Source organism: Neolamprologus brichardi, chromosome 17 (genome assembly GCF_056152115.1).
Source record: "Neolamprologus brichardi isolate AB-2024 chromosome 17, ASM5615211v1, whole genome shotgun sequence".
Classification (NCBI taxonomy): Eukaryota; Metazoa; Chordata; class Actinopteri; order Cichliformes; family Cichlidae; genus Neolamprologus; species Neolamprologus brichardi.
In genome coordinates, this window is record NC_142120.1 from 32138531 (window position 1) to 32159933 (window position 21403).

A 21403-nucleotide genomic window follows, 5' to 3' on the forward strand; every position below is an offset into this window, starting at 1 on the left:
CGTTCCCTTCAGCAGTCTTGACTCCACTCACGACAGACTCTGTTTTTTCCTGCCTGTCAATGCCAGGAATCCATTAAGAATCAGTGGTGGGGATACTTAAGGGAGGGAACAATGTAAGGATGGACAAAGCCATTGTTGGTCCTTGAGAAATGTCCTGCTGGTTTGAACCTTGAATCTTTACCTGAAAATCCATCTGTATGTTTTTTCACTTTTTATCACAAGGTAGGTACATCATCAACGTCTGAGGGGGTGAATCTAAAATGCAAGTGCCTAAGTTTGATAATCGCTTTAAGCATTTACTTATAATATGATCACATTATAAGGTATTTTGTTTAGAAAGCTCTTATTGCTGCCAGCAGTGTTGTAATGACTTGAAAACTTCTGTTTCCTTTCTGATAACATTAGAAACCTTATCCCGCAGTGTTCGCAGCCCGTACCAGCAAATACAGCACAATTAAAAATATGGGTAAGTATTTGGTGAGGTGGGTGGAGGACAGCGGTGCTGTGAAACGCTTTGAATGTGTCGTCTTGCTGAAAAATGAAAACCAGGGCCAGTGTCCCCCACTCACCCCGAAAACCAAAGAACAAGAACAAGCCTTACTGTATTGTTCCTCTGATCTCCACAGTCCCACTCAGCAAAGAACTGCAGCCCACCTCAGTGACCCCTGTCCAGCTAAACTCACCCACTCAGGCATCCACCATGGAAACTCCACAAAAACACACGCACCATTGTGAAGCTCAGTAACAATGCTCGCATAACCCATTGTTTTTCCAGGACTGGACTAATTCCTGTTGCCATATATCTATGAAAAGATTATATTACAAAAAAAAAAAGATCATCTTAGGAATAATGTTATTTAAATTTTAACAACAGCTTGAAACCCTTTCAGATCTCAGTTTGAAACTGACATCACCATGGCACAGATATAAAAGAAGAAAAAGAGAATGGAATCAAACAAGGGAAGTTAAAAGCAGGCTCTTTAACACAGCTACTGTCACAACATGCATAGGAAGGGGTGGTCAGGTATGACTGTCAGCACAAAAGAAAGCAAAGCATAAATGTTAGATGTCTGATGAATCATCAGCTTTCTGCAAAGCACTGAATCTGTTGCAGATTGCCTTGATCACCAAAAAGAGGCTCTTCAATGTGTGGAGGGAGTTGCACTGGAAATACAAATACCAGACTTTAATCGCTAATAATCTGCATCTGCACAATATCCCAGCAAAGCATAAAACAGCTAATGGTGGATTTATCCAGGGATGTGATACTCTGTGATGGAGTGATGGTGACCAATGAGTCGCGCCTGTAAACAGACGTTGATACGAATAACACTGATCTGAACGGCTTCAATTAGTTTACCAAAAGACCCACACTGATAGAGCAAATTGTTTCAGTCTGTAGTTAGACTGCTCACAGATCTACACCAGCTAACATTCCTTTAAGCACAAAACGTGCTTTCAGGGCAAAGAAAGAAATCTGCCTACCTTGGCGCTGACTTCATGGCTGGCTTGTGTCCAAAAATGGTTTGGATCCACCTCAGCCAATTCGTGAACGTCTGCGGCCAAAGTGCTGACTTCTACAAAAGTCTCCATTTTCAAAGTTGATAAAGTTGCACATTTTTCATTTTATTTGTACTCTCAAATCCTTTTTTTTTTCCTTTATCTTTTTTTTTATGGGCACGTCTGAATTTTTAATGTATTTGTTCTTAATCTGTTCACAGCAGCGCTCCAGATGAACTCTGCTACTAAAGGCAGCTGAAGTGCTAACTCATCTAAACTTTTGCAAAGAGTTATTGTTTTGTAAAATAGTGCAGTCTGTGCACAGCTGTGGTTTGCAGATCAGAAATGCTGAGGGCACAGAGTATACACACACCTCTGGCCCTCTGTGAACTTTACCTTCTGCTGACTCTGATAGCAGGGAATACACCTCCAGCGTCGGGATATCAACACGCTGCGAGAGAGCGCTCAGAAAGCGTGGCACAGCTGAGGAATAGTATGTCAACAGAGAATGAGATTAGTAGTGCTGTCCCTGGGCGTTCATTCAGCTGGTGCATGTGTGTGCGTTCTAACTCTTAGTGCTTGTGTACTGTATCAGTGTGTATTCACAGCAAGGGGTTTTTGGCTTCTTTGACTGCTTAGGAGTCCCTCTCCCTCCCACAGCAGTGCTAAGAAGCCCTAAAGCTCCTTACCCACAATTCTGCCACTTGTTTGATGAAAGCACATCTTTTTTAAACACTTTGAATACTGTGGAGATAAAAAAAATCAACTTTGTGCCCCCCTGCATTGGCTCAACCTCAAACACGCATAAAAGGAAGTGTTTTTGACAGCTCACACAAACTCAACTGATTCTTTTTGTTTTTGTTCCTGGCTCTGTTTTGTCTTTGCATTGCATTGTTTGCTACAGTATGAAATTAGACACCCTTATCCTTTTAAGCAATCAATTTGATGCACACATTTGTACACAAACACACACACGCTGTGTGGGCCAACAAAGACATTTGTGGGTTCGGTGAAGTCTTCGGAAAAGTCACTGGAACACGAGGCAGGTCTGGGCCCGCGCTGGAGAGTCGGTGCAGTGGCAGGATGGCTGCTGTGTTGCCTGGGATTACTCCTTATCCCCTACCCAACCCTGTTGCTGGTCACTGGTCAGTTTTTTTGTTTCCTGTTCTCATGCTGTCCTCCTATAGCCCAGCATGAGTAGAGGTCTCTTTTTTTCCTCTTGTACTTTCCCATTGTAGTGTACATTTCAGTGTTTTTTCTGTAATGCAACCGTTCTCTGACTTGTATCCCCATGTGATGTCTGTGTTGTGTGTGTATGGTCGGGGGGCGGGTTCATTCCACTGCAGGGCAACCTGCCACTGCATATGGCGAATAAAATTTGAACTTGAACTTGGATGTGAAATTCTGGAGAACATAAACCACATGGGAGCACCGGGCACTCAGCCAGGGCACAGACTGGTATCTACTGGCACCCGCTAACTTCACGCACACTCCCACCATGCACATTACTGCCCATTCTGCTCTACACACACCAGACCCGCACACACATCACTGCGATGACGCTGTGAGGGATTCGTGTCGTGTGCCGTGTGAAGTATTTTGAGCTGCTTCTTTGTTTGGAAGCTATCTTCAGAATAATAAACTGAAATAATTATCATCACGACCCAGACAACACGACAGGGTTGCTGAGGAAAGAAAAGCATAGCATGATTTTGTTCACGGTTCCATGTGTTTGCTCTGCATAAGAGCAGCCATGCTAAATGCTCACTGAACTGGCTACACATTCTGGGTGGGCCCAGGGTCTCTGTGTGTGTGTGTGTGTCTGCTTTAGTGCTTCAATAGACTTTCCATCAGATTAAGCTGCTGAGGCCTTCCTTTACAGTTCTACCTACGGCTTGGTCTCTAAAGCGTCTGGTTTCCACTGTAAGACCAAACTTGGCCAGTTTACCCTTCAAGCTGTTTTTAGTTCACCCCAGAAAATGTAAATGTACGACCCCAATTCCAAAAAGTCTGAGATGCTGTGCAACGTGTAAATAAAAACAGAGTGTACAGATTTTGAGATCTCCTGAAACCATATTTTGTCCACAGTAGAACACAGAAAACATATCAAATGTTTAAACGGATACATTTTGCTTTTATATGAAAAATATTATCTTGTTTGGTATTTGATGACAGTGACATGTCTCAAAAAAGTTGAAAAGGTGGTGAGAAAAGGCCGGCAAAGGAAGTAGACCTAAGCTAGAGGAACATTTTGCAGCTAATTGAGTTAATACCCTTCATATTCATGAAGCAGATGTGAGGAAGCAGTTAAGAGTCTGAATGCTCGAAAAACTCCTGGCCCAGACGGTGTGTCTCCTGCCACCCTCAGACACTGTGCAAACGAGCTGGCCCCAGTGTTTTCTGGCATTTTCAACTCCTCACTGCAGGCATGTCATGTGCCTGCCTGCTTCAAGTCCTCCACCATAATCCCTGTCCCCAAGAAACCAAGGATCACTGGACTAAATGACTACAGACCTGTGGCTCTGACATCTGTGGTCATGAAGTCATTTGAGCGCCTGGTTCTCTCCTACCTCAAGACCCTCACGGCCCCCCTCCTGCACCCCCTGCAGTTTGCATACAGAGCCAACAGGTCTGTAGGTGATGCTATCAACATGGTTCTACAATTCATCCTGCAGCATCTGGACACCCCAGGAACGTACGCCAGGATCCTGTTTGTGGACTTCAGCTCTGCCTTCAACACCATCCTTCCAGACCATCTCCAAGGCAAGCTTTCCCAGATGAATGTGCCTGATCCCATCTGCCGGTGGATCACTGACTTCCTGACGGACAGGAAGCAGCATGTGAGGCTGGGAAAGAATGTCTCGGACTCCCGGACCATCAGCACCGGCTCCCCTCAGGGCTGTGTTCTTTCCTCTGCTCTTCTCCCTGTACACTAACTGCTGCACCTCCACCCACCAGTTTGTCAAGCTAATCAAGTTTGCAGATGACACCACCGTTACTGGACTTATCTCGGACGGGGATGAGTCTGCCTACAGGAGGGAGGTTGAACGTCTGGTGTCCTGGTGCAGCCACAACAACCTGGTGCTGAACGCCCAGAAGACAGTGGAGATGATTGTGGACTTCAGGAAGCACACAGCCCCACTCCCCCCCCCCCCCCCCCATCATCCTGACTGACACCCTCATCACCTCTGTGGACTCATTCCGCTTCCTGGGTACCACCATCACCCAGGACCTGAAGTGGGAGCCCACCATCACCTCCGTCATAAAGAAAGCCCAGCAGAGGATGTACTTCCTGAGGCAGCTGAAGAAATTCAACCTGCCAACACGGACGATGATGCAATTCTACACTGCAATCATCGAGTCCATCCTCACCTCCTCCATCACCGTGTGGTACGCTGGACCCACTATCAGGGACAAACAGAGACTGCAGCGTGTTGTGCGCTCTGCTGAGAAGGTGATTGGCTGCAGACTCCCATCTCTGCAGGACCTGTACACCTCCAGGACACTGGGGCGTGCAGCTCAGATCACAGCTGACCCTTCTCACCCTGGACACAATCTGTATTTTTATGTTTATTTAAGCGTTATCCGACAGTATGTTTTGCACTAAGTACCGCAGCAATTTCCTAATGTTGTAAACCTGCTCAACAATAAAACCCTTTCTGATTCTGATTCTGATTCTAAACTGGCAACAGGTCAGTAATATGATTGGATATAAAATGAGGCAGCGTGTATCAGAAGCAAAGATGGACAGAGACTCATCAATCTTCACATTACGAAACAATTTCAGAATCATGTTTATCAATGTAAGCATGAGTCTCATCATCTACAGTACATAATATGAATATCTGCATAAAGGCCAAGGCTGAAAATCAATACTGGATGCCTGTGATCTTCGGGCCTTCGGGTGACACAGCATTAAACACGGGCATGATTCTGTGATCATGCAAACACAGTTTACGGTGCCATTCACAAATGCAGGCTAAACCTCTGTCATGCAAAGAAGTAGAAGCCACAAGTGGCCAGAAAGGTCACAGTCTCCTCTGGACAGGTCATTTAACATGGACTGTGAAAAAGTGGAAAACTGTTCTGTGGCCAGATGAATCAAAATGTGAAATTCTTTTTGGAAAACATGGGCACCAAGTCCTCCATAACACTCAGTTCAAAGGTCTTCCTCTCTGATGGTAAAGGGGTTCATCAGTGCCTATGAAACTGATAAAATGCACCATCAGTGCTGAAAGTTACATGAAAATGTGAGGTTTAAGATCAACACATGCTCCCATCCTGATGCCGCCAGTTTCAGGGAAGGTTTTGTATATTTATATTAAACAGCAGCACAGACATTTACAAACTGCTGTTAAAAAAAATAGATGCTACAGAGGTAAAAATGGCTGAGAGTTTATGAGTTTTGCAGATTATTGCATTCTGTTTATATTTACATTTTACACAGCTTCACAACAGCCTCATAGGGAAACTCTGGCGATCATCAAAGCCAGCAGGATTCTTCCTCAGGGTACCATAGATGTCTGTCCGAGTTTTCATGGGAATCCAACAAATAGCTGTTGAAGAATTTCAGCAGACACTCCCAATCAAAGAACCACGCTGCTATGATCCGGCTGCGGGTTATAGATATCAACAAAAACATGTTCTGTGTGCTGTTAGTATTTGTTTTGTTTATGTTAAATATGATTGCTTTTATTTTACGTCTTAGATATTCAACATTTGGATTTTTTTTAATGTTATTTAACAGTCTCTCGGCTAGCTTGAAAACACTACAAACCCCTCTGTGTGGAGAAAGTTCTGTTAGACTTGAAATGACAAAACCGCTTCCAGCTGCACTAGAAAGCCTTAAAAATGAATGACGACTGAGCTTAAAAAGGCAGTTCTGCTTGCTTTCATTTCCTGAAAAGTTGGCATTTCACAGATACACGGTTCCATCAGACAGTGTCAATTTGCAAATCGCACATCAAGGCATCGTTACACCGAATGACTCTTACAGCCACCAGCCTCTGAGCTGGTATGACTCACCTCTCTGAACCTCCAAGGAAATCACACTGACACACAAAAACATAAACACACAACACACACACAAACACGCGCCAGGACTAAATGCAGGTCAGCTGTATCTCTGAGGACAATGTGTGTTATGTGCTAACAACCGCGTGCCCTTTCACCTGAGCGACGGAGTAGAAATCCAAAAGTCAGTAAATGCAGCATATAGCACACACATACACACACAAAGTGGTACCCTGCAAACATGCCCCGCGAAATAGGAACTTTTTGCCTTTTTAATGTTGTGTACCTGCGGTTAGCCATCCAACCATGGCCAATGGTCTGTGGCAGGCAAGCAGAGCAGTGACCAAGACTGTGAATACAAGCAGACCATAAGAGAGCAGAGAGAGGGAGGGAGAGGGCAGGGAAGGGAAAAGCAAAGAGAGGCACACTGAATGCAGAGGCAACCAAGCAGAAGTTGCATATATGATCACTCCGAACAACAACCATCCTTCGCTTTTACTCCTTCTGTTACAGACTAGTTGCAGCACTTCACCACAGCGTGCTTATATTGTAACCCCACACATATGTGCACATGTCAGGCTCCAGCTGAAAGAGGGTAGCTGGAGCAGCAGTGAGTTTTACTGATGCTTGCCCTTGCTAACAAAACACTTCAGAGGAAGAATCAGCAGGTAGGGGGAGTAATGATAAACAAAGAGATATCATTTGTTAGCACAGATATATGTGCATGCCCGGACTGCTTCATCTGATTACAACACAAACACTAAGAGATCCGTGAGCTCAGAGAGAAGCCCAGAATAAATATAATCAGTTGATCAAACACAACATGCTAAAAAAAAAACGTGTTCTCAAGTTGCCAAGCACCGAACCTGGAAGACCAGGATGCACCAGGGGACAAATGCACGTGAAAAACAGTCAAACGGAGAAAAATCTATCTTTCCCTTACCTCAGCAGCTGCTTGTGAAATCCTTTGTGATGGAAAAAATGTAGTAGCGGGGAACAACAAATGTCAGTTTAAGAAGAACTGCTATCGAGCCCAACTTTTATGTCTTTGCAGGGTGGTGTATATTTTATATCTCTATCAGCCAAATGCAAAGTCTCGGGTCCGTTAGGAAGGTGCTCCGTCTGCCTCTGTGGGTTTGTGTAAATATATATATATATATATCCTTAGATGGCGATGAATAATGGTGAGTGAAAGCAGAGTACTACGCTAGGAGGCAGACAGACTGGCTGAAACAGGAGAGCAGTGAGAGTAGAGAGCAGACTGAGTAGGATGGAAGTTATTGCCTCCCAACATCAGAGCGGCTGGGCTGGATACACCCACCTCCTCGGCATACATCAAACGGGATTCGCTCAGATGCTCACAAGTATACACGGAGAGAGAGAGAGAGTGAGAGAGGGGGGGGGGATAATGTGCAGCCTGAGATCTGATCAGATCTGATATATGCAAATATCCATCCATGCAGGGTTATGCACACATACATACTTATAAAGGGTCGCTTTAACTTACTTTCACTGACACGCTTACACATTAAACTACTTTCTGTGTGAGAAAGGAATAAAGTGTTGATATTAACAGTTATAGTCATAGTGTAGCAGATATACATATCCATCCATTCTCTTCTGCTTATCCTTATAAAACCCTCTCAGACAGGATGCAAAACACGTGAAAAGTGAGAAGCGTAGCTGTTCACTTATGCTTGTGTTTTTGCTTTTTTCGAATCGCGCTCCAGTTTTTCTTTGTTCCAGCTGCTCTAAGCTGAAAGAAAAGTCTCTGTTTTTCATCGCATTTCTGAGTACATGTGTGCACACAAGTGTAGCAGACTTGGACATGCTTCTCATTCTTGGAGTTCACCACTGCCTGTCGTTCAGCATGCTTTCATTTTCCTACCAGTGCTCAGTTCCTGAGAGAGAACCAGGCTGGAGGCTGGAGGAGGGGGGCTGTTTTGTCTCATGGGCTTTAAGCCCGCCACACCACCCACCTCTACCGCTCCAGCCACTAGAGCTTTGGGCCTCGTGGGACAAGGCCAACCTTGATAAAGGCCACTTGCATAATTCAAGCACCTCATTGCTCAAGTTCTTGTAAACTTGGCCCATAAACAGTACCTGAATGTGTCACATCCAGGTAAAAGAGAAGCTTTTTTTCCCTTATCATTGTTCCTCGAGTCATTTTTATGCCTTCTAAAAATGGAAAGTCTCTCCGGTGAGAGAGAGTATTGCCACCAACATTTCACTGCACAGATCTCTCCAGCTATCGCATTCAGCGTCTGAAATACCGGAAAATAAAGCCCTGCGTACATTTGACCCTTCAGCATACAGCAGCTTGACATGTGGGTGACCTGGCAATGCCCTCTTTATAAAATTCTGTTATAAGGAGGTGATGAGAGAAGCGAAACACAGTAATCCTCCTGAATGTGAGTCTCCCGGTTAGGATTTAAATGGTGAGTGAGAGAGAAAGCATATCCAACACCTCCCCTCCCCGGCCCTCCTCCTGTAATCTAAAGAGAGATCACTAGCTGCTTGTTTGATCTGTAATGAAGTCACACCACAAGAGTGATTTAGGATAAACTGAACCCACTTTAAGTGAAGTGTGGGACTCTGGTAGGCTACAGTAAGTTAATTAAGAGGTTTGCTGTTAAAGCTACCTCAGAGCTGGAGACTCAAGAGTATTTTGAGCCATCAGACTGAAGGATGGCGATGGCATCATCATCTACAGTCCCACAGGAAGTCTTAGCACCCCTAAAGTACTCCCATCCACTACTGCATCAGCATCCTCACTGCAACATCCTTCCACCATCAGCCTGAAAGCCACTGAGGTTTTCTGGAAGCTGAGGCACAGCAGCTCTGTGTCCATCGGTACGTTGCTGCTGACCAAGCAACCACTCTTCAGCAGCAGTAGCAGCAGCTGTAGCAACAGCAGCAGCGGATCGTCCAGCCTTCATAGCGTCGTATTGACAAATGCCTGCACTGACTACGTGCAGGGATGAAACGAAACACCATGTCTGTGCCGCTTTCAGGTGATGCGATCCTTTCTATATCGTAAAAAAAAACAACCCAAAAAAAACAAAAAAACACGCCAGCCAAAGCACTCCGTAATACTGTAAAAGCAAAACAGTGCAACTGATACAAATAAGCTGTAAAGAAGATTAAACTAGACGCACTCGCGGCCCGGCTATTCGGGCAGATTTAGGTTTATCAATTAACGCTGCAAGCAGGGGAAACGTAAACAGTGTCTTACCGTCACAGTCGCGGAGGAATAGCCTCGGAGACTGTCAAACGATGAGATGCTCCGGTGAAGGAGGGAATGATACTGCTGGACAGATCGACCTCCGTTCGGCTGGATAATGTCGCCCCCTGTTGGTACAAAGCGGGTAGTGCCTGTACAGTGCCTGTACAATAAGCGTTTTGGTTTCTCTCCCTGTTTATGTATTATGTATACATGTAAATGGATTCCTTAAATATAATTATGACCAGCTGGTGTGGGACAAGCTTCGTTATTAAACAAAAGTCCATAAATATACTTTGGTTCCACACAAAAAATAGTTTCATTTTAACAGCAGCAAACTATGAACTTCCGTTTACTTTTTTCAAAATAAAAGAAGAACTGGCTAATGAAAGTCGGTGGTTGCCATGTTCTTGCTTAGGGTTTTAGTAGGACACTTGCTTGGTTTGTTATCTGACTTTAAATGGTACGTGCAAAAATCTCATCCCCACTCAAGCTGAACTAACTCACTTAATCCCAGAAAATCAACCCCGGTTTTCTGGTGGCAGTAATTTCCTAACTTGGAGGACTACAGATTTCCCCTGTTGTGCCAAAAAGTGTCAACTGTCAAAAAAGGTCAGATCTAGTTCAATTCTATATGTTTTTTATGCGTAATAGCGTTGCTTATATTGTTAATAGACTGTAGTTGCTGTAGATACTTGCCTGTCTGCAAGTATCTTTGACTCAATTATTGTAATTACATTATAATCAATCCATTTCTTTTTAGCCACTTAATATATCTTTATAGAACTGGGATGTTAAACTTGCTGCAATTTCTGCTTTCCAGATCTGTCTTGGAAAAGGGCATTTTTAATGTCAGACACTTTTTACCTGTTTGAAAGTGACTCTTATATATATGAAAGTCACTTTTTTTATTGCAGCTTCTACCTTGTGACAGGATTTTGGTTCTGTCTCACAATGACTTGATATCATTAATGAGAGCACAGCACAACAGCCGACAGGCCCAGAGTTCAGTTTTATGAGCATTAATATGCAAACTGTCATGACCATTCATCAGTGGCATGAGTACCATTTACAGAGAATTGGAGAATAGCCACAAACAGCGCAGTAAAATGGTGAAGTAAGGCCCATCAGTGGTTCAGTGATCATTGATCAACGGCCTATTGTTAGTCATTAGTGGGTGTTTTCAGTCATCATGCAAATGAACTGCTTATAATGCTGGGGAAACCTGCAGTCAGCTGAAAACGTCACTTTGATGGGAAATGAAACGTTTTTCCCACTGAAACGTACCTCCAGATCAACAGATTCAACTTTGTGGGATTTTCTTACCTGGATGACTGAGCCTAATTCACAATTTACTATTATATAACTATACTATTATAGTCTCGTGGGGTTTTTTTCAGGTAATTAATAATCGTTTTTTCTTTTTTTTTTTGCTGTTGGACCCACTTTTGTTCATACTCATTGTTTTTTTACTTAATAGTTTTATATTGTCTATATAAACATCTGAGTCTATGTTAACCGTTGTTCTGTAAATCACAATTTTTTTGTTGGGTCAGATATATAAAGTGTGAAGAGGATTCAAGAAATATAGAGCGCAGCCTCCCAAATTATACCTCTTATACAATAGACCAGCTTCAGCTTGTCTCAACTTGAAATTTGAAAGCCTCTGTGGCCCTTGGCTTCCATGGAAGCCTTGATGAGTTGTATACTTTTTTTTTACATTCATTTAATGAAAGCAAATATTTAATTTTTTTTTTAATGTCCTGTATTTAAAATCTTAGTACTTCAAAAGGGAAAAAAAGTGAGACATGAGAAATGACTGTTCAAGTTTAGCACGACTTTTAATTTGAAGGAGCTGGAGAAAGGACTACAAGAATGGCGCTTGGAGCTGGCCGGTTGGGCCTAGCCGAAATAGTTGTCTTAACATTCGCCTGAAATCTGGCATGTAAATCTTTTCAGGTATAGAATTTTCCAGAGTTCTGCACGCATTTCCAAATGTTCGGCAACACCTGATGATTTTCAAGCTTAGTCGTGACCGGTTTTTTAAAACATTCTGGCCGGATGTTTTGACGCGATATCCGAGCGTTGCCGGCGATGTAGCGGCCAGCGAATCTTCAAGCAGGAAAAAGCGCCAACTTCTGTTGCACCGTCTGAATTGTTAAACACTCCGTAAAGCATTTCGAGACGGGATGTTTAATGGAAAATATCAAACTTAAACTGGAATGAAGCATTCGGGTAAGTTTTGTTTCTCGACTCAGCTGGGATTTCAAAGAAGTCCTTTTTGGCCGTGAACAGTTTCAAACGGCGTGCTTTCTGTTTTCTCCTCCCACTTCTTCACCGCACCTTCTCGAGCCAGTTTGTCGCTGTGATGTGCGCAACGTGCTCAAAAACAGCAAGTTATTTGTTGCTACCCTGTAATTTAAAGCGAAAACAGTTGCTAACGTAAGCCGTGCTAGAGCGGTTGTTTGTGGGTGGGACTGAAACAAAGTACCACCTTTAAGTTAGCGTTAGCCAGCTAACATGTTACATAATGCGTGGTGCGGTCAATAACCGGTTCGACTGTATTATTGAGAAGTGTGTGCTTGATTGGACTGAACCTGTCCGTGTGTAGCTACACAATAGCGGACCGTGAACTTAAGTGCGCAGCTACGTTCGTTCTCGTTGAACTCTGATGGCGCCCGCTGAAATTACATTGTGTGTTTCCATTTTTCACCAGTGAGGTGCGCTGTTGCGTCTCAGTAGGAATTTAAAAGAAAAATCGCCCTCAAGGTACCGGGAGGAAAGATGCCAGGACTTCAGGGTGAAAGTGTGGTATCAGCGGCTCCGGGGAGCCCAGTGAAGAAGAGTAAACTCTCTCTGAAGTTCTTCCAGAAGAAGGAAACCAAGCGGGCTCTGGATTTCTCGGAACCCCAGACAGAAGAACCCAAAACATGTGAGCCAGAGGAGCCTGAGGCAAGGTAGGTCTCTGCTACCAGTGTGCGTCAAACACAAATAGTTTTCCAGACTGATGTGTTTTGGGCAGCCCGAAGCACTCGTTTTCCCACAGTTACATGCAGATAATCATGGGAATTCCACTGTTGTTGTGAGGGCAGGATAATGCACGTGTGGATGAGTGATACCTTAGATTTTAATAGTAGGCTTCATCTCAATCAAGCTGGGGTTACACTTCAACATTAATCTCAGTGTAATCATTTTAAAACAGTGTGTGCGCGCGATGGTGGATGTCATTTGTGAAATTCAACTTATTAGCTGCTGAGTTTCTGTTTGCTTCCTTCTTAACTGATCAGCAGCTGCGATCAGGTGGTCCCCGGGCCTTCTCAGTGTCCTTCCTCGCCCAGCCTCCTCCTGTCCTGCGAGAAGAGAGAGAACTTTGTGCCGTTCGTGGGGCTCAACAATCTGGGCAATACCTGCTATTTGAACAGCATCTTACAGGTGAGCCATTACCACAGATGGAGTTAATTTCCAGCATTAATAGATGTCATTTGTTCCAGTGTTTTAGTACAAATTGTAGGATGGGTTTAAATATACTGAAGGAAAAGTTGAAAACTGCACAGAAACTTCACAGTTTGTGTGGTTTGTTCTTGTGCGATTTAAGTTGCATTGAATCCTCAAACCTGTTCACCTGTGTTATCCCACTCAGAAGTGGATGTTGTTGTGATGCCGGGAATGTTACATTTTCTGATGTGGAAATTGTGGTTCAGCAGTTGTAGTGTGATGGCAGTCTGTGGGGAGCTTTGGACTGTCCTACCTGCAGAGAGCGTCTGTAGTCAAATGGAGGCAGTGCTAAAAAAAAAAAGTGGTTCAACCGGTCTGTAGGCTACTACTGAGTGTTGTAAACAATGTACAGTATTCACTGCAACCTTTGACTGTACTGGTCATACATTTTTTTTTTATATTATTTTTTTTAAACTCCTTTCCCTGTTCTGGCCCACTTGGCAACCAATCAGCACATTTCTGGTGGTTAAAAACCTATCTCTGTAGGTAAATATCTCTGGAAACAGACAAAATCTCAGGAGCATAAATTAAGCACAACGTTTTCACTTAAAGACTAGTTGCTAATGGAATCAAGTGATGGCACATCACTTTTCTGAAGTATGGAGTTAGTTTAGTGAGCAGTTTTTCTTGTACTCACTGCTTTAATAGAAGATATTTAATTACAGTAGCACTTATTTGCTTTAATAGACTATGTGCACGTTAGCATATGCTACTTCCGGTGCGGAAACTCTTGTGGGGAGCTTTGTTTCCGGTGTCCTATTCGCACCTTGTTTACGGTCCAAAACAAGTTAAGCAATTGAATGAATCAAGCGGTGATTTACATTTCTATAGATGTCTTGGGCATTTACCCAATATATCTGTAAATGATGTTCATTGACTTGTCTATATTTTTCCCCCCGCGCCTCAGAGCAAAAGAGAAAAGAGATTCAAATTTTATATTTCTCAGTATCTGTAAACAGAGGTCCCTCGTTTATCGCGGGTGTTATGTTCTAAAAATAACCAGCGATAGGTGAAATCAAGTAGCCAATTTTATTTTTTGACGGTGCAAAACGTTTCGTCAACATACAGTACTGCACTTCAGAGTCACACTGCTAGCGATCGATGCAGTGATTCTGTACTGTACAGGAGAGACGGCACGGAGGAGATCGTCTGCAGCGATCAGGACGCAGGACACAATGTGACGTAAAAAAAAAAGCATGCAAACTTGCACTAAAAAATCTGCGAAACAGCGAGGTGAAAGGTGAACCGCGTTATAGCGAGGGACCAATGTAAATACTAATGTATAGAAACCCTTACCAGCAATCATTCATTTTTTTGTGTGGCTTTTTTTTCACGGTTCGTTAACATGCTGTGTAGGTGTGTACTTGACTAGCTGATATCGACATAATGGGGGAAACATCTGGTTTGACTACTATACCTGTAGTTTGAATGCTGAACATTTGCCTGTTTAAATCATAAGACCAGTCACGATGCAGAGATGTGCTTCTGAATGTGGACGATGTGTTTTCTGCTGCAGTGATGCAGTTCTGCTTGTGTTGAGTGACGTAAACAACTGATCGATCTAAACTCTTTAAACATCAAAATTGATCATTTGATTTTTTTGTGACACAACAGTGGTGAGTGTTCCCACCTTCTGCTCTTTGTAACGTAACGCGATCTTTCCGTTTTCGAGTTTTGGACATGATTTTGGAGTATATCTTTGCAGTAGCGATTGACCGCAAAGTAAAGCTACCAGAACTGTACAACCCTACATCCGGTCTCAAACCAGGAAGTTAGCATTTTCTCGTGCACAGGGTCTACCCAAATATTGTCACAGTTAGGAATAGTATAGAACCAGATTCTTTTTCTCTCCATCCGTTTTTTAAGGTTTCTAAACAGGACTTTTTTTAACATTACTTTGGATGACTAAAGAGCTTATTGTAATAATTAGAATAATTCTGAAGTGCATCCAACATGTGAAAGCAAGAAGCTGTGTGACTAATGACTAAAACAGAACGGTTTAGCTTCATATTTGGACAGTCATTTTTAACAGATTTGTGCCACTATGTTGAGCCGGTAAAGAAAATTATATTTCACTGTGACCATTAGTGGGTTAATGGGAATTACTGTTGGACTTTAAGTACTGAAGCACAAATTACTGTAAAGGTCATGGACACGTTTTTCGCACTTATTTGTGTCATCATAATATCACCAGCATTTAACAACCTGATTACTTGAAGATGCTTTGAGTTTTCCACGTGTGGATTACTTGTTAACACATCCAGTTTAAAATCACAATAATGACGTGTTGATGTCTGATTGCATCTGCAGGTTCTTTATTACTGCCCAGGCTTCAGAGAAGGCATAAAGAAGCTTCACGATCTCTCCATCCAGACGGAGAAACCCAAGGAAGAAACTGAGAAAAGCGAAGAGGTACGTGCATAATAAATCACAGCCACAGTGTGGGTCCAAAGTTTAGCACTTATTAACTCCCCTGATGGGAGATGTTGCATGCTTCATTTTAAAGTTGTTAAACAATATAGTGCTCTCTAGTCTTCAGAGCTTAAAGTTAATCACGTGGGACTGCCCATAAGTTTATAGAACTGAAGAAGCCTTTTGGACAAGAGGTGAAAACCTTCATGAACCAAAAAGTCCAGTAGCCTTCATCTCAAAGAGTTATGACACAGTGCACTGTATTCTTATTGTAAAATATACAGTTTTGAAAAAAGCAGCAGCATTAAAGGAGGCTGTCTGTCTTCTGAGCTACAAAAGCATATTTCAGTAACCTTTTTACTCTGTGTCATTTTCCTACAGCCACACTGTCAGCAGTCAGACGGTGTGCCGGAGGCTCTGCCAGCTCACATCGAGCTTCTTGGGAGCTTCAACACTTTGATAACTGCAGTGGAGCAGCTGCAGTCTAGCTTCCTGCTTAATCCTGACAGCTTCACCGATGGAGAGCTAGCCACACCACCGCGCAAAATTCTGCACACGCTCAGGTAAAGATTTGGCAGTTTCAATAAATATTTGTAACCCAGTTGCTTATTAGATCATAGGCTTGTGTTGCTAGGTAACCAGTTTGTACCCACGCTGTCTTCTTTCTAACACGATGACTTAATGGCTTTCGAATATTAAATGTTACTAAACACCCAAATATTGTCACATTGTATACATGCATATAACATTGATTAAACACATAGTTGCAGTTAGATGCACATGTAAGATCATGAACGTGGAGCTTTGATCATTATTGTGCTGTTTAAAAGGTAAAAACTTGTCATCATTAATGCTCATTCATAGCTCAAGCTGATGAGTTGGTTACGAATCATTTTTAAAGTAAGCGTGCTGACATGTTTAAACTCCAGATTGGCACTTTTGTTTTACTTTTGTGTTTTTGAACACTTTCATTAAAGTTGCCATTTTCTGTCAGTTTGACACAAGTTTGTGGTTTTGTGTCGCAGGCAGCTGAACCCCATGTACGAAGGTTATCTCCAGCATGATGCTCAGGAAGTTCTGCAGTGCATTCTGGGATATATCCAGGAAGCCTGTGATACTATCAGGAAAGAGCTGAAAGTAGAAGGCGAGGAGGAGGATGTGTCGGAAGTTAAACTCGAGAATGGTCTCGATTTGGGGCCCGGCGGCTCTGGTGCAGAATCCAAAGCTTCCACGGAAGAGGATGGTCAAGTTGCCGGGAAAAGAAAGAGCGACACAGAAGTGGGGAATGCCAAGAAAAAATCCAAATCCCTGAAGTCTAAGAAATCAGATTCTGCGGAGGAAAACCTGAGTAGAAATAGACCCCTCACTCGCTCCAAAAGGAAGTCCTCCAGTGAAATCACCATGGACAGCAGCCAGAATAAAGGTGGAGAGGAGGCGGCAGGTGGAGAGGAGGCGGCAGGTGAGGAAGAGACGAAGAAACCAAATGGGGAAGGAGGAAGCGGCGATGAGGGGAAAGGTGAGAAGACATGTAAAGAGGCAGATGGGAAGAGGAAGAAGAGAGCTAAGCTGAGCTGGCTGAGGCCGTCTGGAAAGCAGCCAAGTATTTTCTCCAAGTTCCGCAGCGTGGGAAAGATCAGCTGCACAACTGTGAAGAACCAAAACAAAACAGAGCAGGAAAATGGAGTGACGCACGACCAAAGCGAGAAAAACCTTCAAGAGCCGTCCAGCCAAAATGCATCCGGACACAGCGAGGCTCCTAAACATCAAGGTACGTGTGACCTGTGATCATCGTAAGAGGCAGCGATTATGAAGATAACGTTTAGTCGAGAAAGAAATGACTCACTTTAACCTCTTAAGCCCCAAGCCTAACTGATCTCCTGCCTTTTTGCCCCCATATCACAATTAATGAATTTAAATGAATAAGCATCCCAAAAAAAGCAGAAAAGTTGGGACAGACTAAATGTTTGGTCATTCACTTTAACTTTTAATTTGTACTTTGACGTGCATTAGAAGCCTACATTTATTTATAGTTATAGATGTTACTAACTGTGGATTTTATGTTCGTTCAGCGGGCCTGAGCCTCATGGAGCGTTTGTTCCAAGGTCGGCTGGTTCTGAGGACTCGATGTCTGGAGTGTGAGAGCTTCACAGAGAGGAGAGAGGACTTCCAGGACATCAGTGTCCCTGTGCTTGATGACCAGCCCAGCAGCCCTGATGACCTCTCTGAGGGTGAGAATTTTTACAACTATTAGTTGTAAAATAGTAGTTATGGAGGTTTTTTGTGGGTGTGGGTTTTATTTTCCCCCTTTTTATCTCAAACGGTCAGAAACTAAAACTGAAAGACAGTCTTGTCAGTGAAAGCCAGAAAAAGTTGCTTAGATTTTTTTCATCTTCTTTTCTCCATCCTACAAAGCAACTCATAAACATAAAAACAAGCAAAGCAAACATGTGCTATCATCTTGTTTTTTTCAGTCTCACCAGACCCTAAACCAGAGCTGAAGACTCTGAAATGGGCCATATCTCAGTTCGCTTCAGTGGAGCGCATTTTTGGGGAGGATAAATACTTCTGTGAGACCTGCCATCACTACACAGAGGCTGAGAGGAGTCTGCTGTTTGACAAGACTCCTGAAGTCATCACTATTCACCTAAAGCGCTTCTCCGCCAACGGTTTAGAGTGAGTCCACTGAAGTCTCAGTTATCACACTGCCGCACTACACGAACTCTACTGGAATGAATTTGAGCTAGTGTTTGAAAAAGTGATTACTGTACCACATACTTAGACTAAAAAGATTCTCATCATGGAGAAACAGAATCAGTCCTTTGCTGTAGATGAGTTTTTACTGCTTTGATCTCGAGTTTCTAAATGTACTCTTACATCTGTATTGTTCTCTCTTCCCAGACTGGACCCATATGCTGGTCTTTCTAAAGTGAACACTCCTTTACAGACTCCTTTGACCTTATCCCTTGAGGAGTGGTGTACCCAGTCCTCATCCACTAAAGGTCAAAACTATCAGCTGTTTGCTGTCGTCATGCATAGTGGTGTGACCATCAGCAGTGGCCACTACACTGCCTACATCCGAATGTCTGATTTAACAGATGTGAAGATCTGGCTGCAGGACACAAAAACTGAAGAGAAGAAGAAGGAGGAGGACGAGGTGAAGGAAGACAAAGAAGGTGCTCTGGTGAAGGAGAAGGTGCTGGACTACGATGATGGAGAGGTGTCTTTCAGCCTGAATACGAGAGGACAGCGGCGCGAGAGTTTGGCAAGCAGCAAATCGGGGAGCAAAAAGCTGTCAGAGGGGGGTGTCGGACTCTTGGGAGGCCAGAGGAGTGTGTCCAGCTATGACCTCGGGAACAGCAGCAGTAAACACACAGAGAAAGCAGCTAGCAGTGGTTCGACGGAGGGTTGTAATAGGAGAAAAACCATCAACATTTTGAGCCAAAACACTCAAGCTGGACTTAAAAAAGAGCCCGAGGCAGTACAGGAGACATCGCAGGCTTCCTGTGGCAGCACAGAGACCAAAGAGCAGAAGGCTTTAAATAGCCTCTTGGAGTATGAAGGGAAATGGCTGCTGTTTGATGACTCTGAGGTGCGTTTGTTTGAGGAGGAGGACTTCCTGCGAGCCTGTTCTCCTGAGACGTGCTGCTCATCAACACCTTACCTGCTGTTCTACAGAAGGATGCCTGAACCTGAACACTGAAATCGACAGACCTTACAGGAAACTGAGCTCCCAGGCAAAAGACAGATGGAGTTTTTGCAATACTTCAAACAGTGCCAGACATACTGTGGCTGCCACATTTACACTGAAACTGAAGTGACTTTTCAGCCAAGGAAAACTAAACCTGCAACAGCCCCACGGTGGGATCAAGGCGCTTCCACCTTCTCATCCACTCATGTGCAGGTACTCTAAACAGATATGCCCAGTTGGGGTCAAAGTTTGGTTTTTTTTTGTTTTTTTTGAATGACAATTGGATTTTCTGTACGTTAGGGATGATTGGTTGTGTATTTTTGTTTTTTGGTCTTTCTCCAATGTTGACTTTGTATTGTTTGTTTTTTACAAAATGGCAAAGCACTCTGAACTAAAATTTAATCAAGTAAAAATGTTGAAAACTGACTTCCCCCCCCCCCCCCTGGGTGCAGCAGTCTGTATTCTGTTTGAATTTGAAAATGTTCTCATGTTATTTTTTCAGTTTATCAGAAAAGTTTTTACCCTGAAGCTTTTCCCATCAACTGATCCCTTGTTTTGTGAGGGTTTTTATATAGAAACCTGTACAATTTAGCTGTATATCTGAAGCCTCAAACTGATGCATTTATACAGTGAAACCGACAGATTCTCAGAAACTCATTTAGTTACAACAAATATTTACAGCAAACACTCAGCTGTCTAATAATAATTAAAAAGTTTCTACATGCTTCGTTGACACTAGTGGTTTATGCAGGCAACAGTTTCAGGCTCAGATGTCAGATTTGTCAGAGTGAAGGACACAATTTGATTTTATCAGTGAACTATCAGATTTTTATAATATACACTTTACAATGTTATGGAAAACTGCTTGTTTGATATTTTACTATAGAGCCCAACCGATTTAATGTGAGCACGATTGATATCTGTATAGTCTGACCACCAGAGGGCGCGCTGCAGATTCTCTGTGGCAGCTGGTGATTGGGATGCCACAAATGTAAAAGGCTCATTGAACAGAATCGGGTGGAGCATAAACAATAATTAACTACATATAACAAATGTTAGAGAATTCTGTTTGTTTTGTGTATCTGAAATAAATATTAGAATATGAGACTTTTAAATGACCAAATATTGGTCTGAAAACAGTCAGTCTCTAATTTAGTGTACAACTGTCAAGTGAGATGTTTGCACTAGTCAGGATTTTAAGATCTGAATCTCTAATTTAAAACTCCTTAAGCTGTAGTTCAGGTTTATGCTGCAAGGAGGGTCAAAAAGCACAGTATAAATATCATTATATACAGTTCATGGTTATTATGGGGAGGAAAAACTGCCCACTGAGACCATGATTTAGCTTATGACCTACCTCCATTCTTCCTTTAAAAGAGAGAGAACAGTTTTTAAAGTTTATTAGAGATAAAACAACAAAGTTAAGACTAAAACCGGACTGATGGAAGTTCTCAAGCAGCGAATATTCAGTTTTGTACTTGCATATTGCTGGTTTTGAAATCTATATGTATGTCTATATCTATATTTAGAGATGTATATACATATCTATATTTTGATCTATTAAAACAAATCACCATCCCTCTGATTAAACCTATGTAATATCAAGTTTTGTCTCATGACAGATTTAAGATACTATAGTTGAAGAAAAAAATAGATTTTCCTCTTTTGCATTAATGTGCTCCATATCTGAGCTAACAGCCTAGACACAAAACATTTTAACTTGATGTAAGGTAAGGTAACTTTCCTGTTTATGATGGACTGAGTCTTTTGTGACAATTTATTGATTAGTCATGCATAGCAGGTGATAGATTTTTTTTTTTTGGGGGGGGGGTGCATCAATTGAGCTTTAAAAACTCAGTAAAGGTAACTTTGTTCATCTCAGGTCTAGTGATGGTTTCAGAGATTTACTTGGGTCTGATGAGCTGTCTTTCTAAGTATTACAAACCCTTTTCACCTGTCTTTCAAAGATGAGTTTATTATTTAAAGTGAAATGCTTGGTTAAAAGCACCCTTACTGTGTTTTTGTGTCCTTTTTAACTGTACCATTCCAGTTCTCATTATGCGGAAGTGGCA

General features: G+C 42.7%; 2 protein-coding genes across 4 annotated transcripts in view; one reads left to right on the forward strand and one right to left on the reverse strand.

Annotated features, from left to right (window-relative positions):
• The window catches only part of kank4 (KN motif and ankyrin repeat domains 4), a 77481-nt gene extending 67643 nt beyond the window's left edge, over positions 1 to 9838 (reverse strand). The window contains exon 1 of one of the 2 annotated variants that reach the window (XM_087830947.1): positions 9749 to 9838. The gene's annotated coding sequence lies outside the window, so the exon portion shown is untranslated. Of the gene's footprint in view, positions 1 to 7456; positions 7761 to 9748 lie in introns of those variants that run through there. The other variant, XM_087830948.1, reaches the window with a different exon arrangement.
• A 1939-nt stretch (positions 9839 to 11777) lies between these two features.
• usp1 (ubiquitin specific peptidase 1) lies at positions 11778 to 20936 on the forward strand. 2 transcript variants are annotated; one of them, XM_006803989.3, is made up of 9 exons: positions 11778 to 11971; positions 12453 to 12693; positions 13024 to 13168; positions 15542 to 15643; positions 16025 to 16206; positions 16669 to 17411; positions 17713 to 17871; positions 18115 to 18316; positions 18542 to 20936. In XM_006803989.3, exons 2-9 carry the CDS (start codon positions 12521 to 12523, stop codon positions 19341 to 19343), a joined length of 2508 nt encoding a protein of 835 aa, XP_006804052.2. In that variant the 5' UTR covers positions 11778 to 11971; positions 12453 to 12520; the 3' UTR covers positions 19344 to 20936. The 2 variants fall into 2 exon arrangements, with proteins under 2 accessions (XP_006804052.2, XP_006804053.2); XM_006803990.3 differs by having other exon boundaries at positions 13027 to 13168.
• The last annotated feature ends 467 nt before the right edge of the window (positions 20937 to 21403 follow it).

What these genes read in the sequence shown, in the direction of transcription:
- usp1 (XM_006803989.3), top strand. Translation starts at nt 12,521, where the DNA reads ATGCCAGGACTTCAGGGTGAAAGTGTGGTATCAGCGGCTCCGGGGAGC. An exon ending in CCAGAGGAGCCTGAGGCAAG is followed by an intron (nt 12,694 to 13,023) that starts GTAGGTCTCTGC and finishes TTAACTGATCAG; the next exon opens with CAGCTGCGATCAGGTGGTCC. An exon ending in CCCTGATGACCTCTCTGAGG is followed by an intron (nt 17,872 to 18,114) that starts GTGAGAATTTTT and finishes TGTTTTTTTCAG; the next exon opens with TCTCACCAGACCCTAAACCA.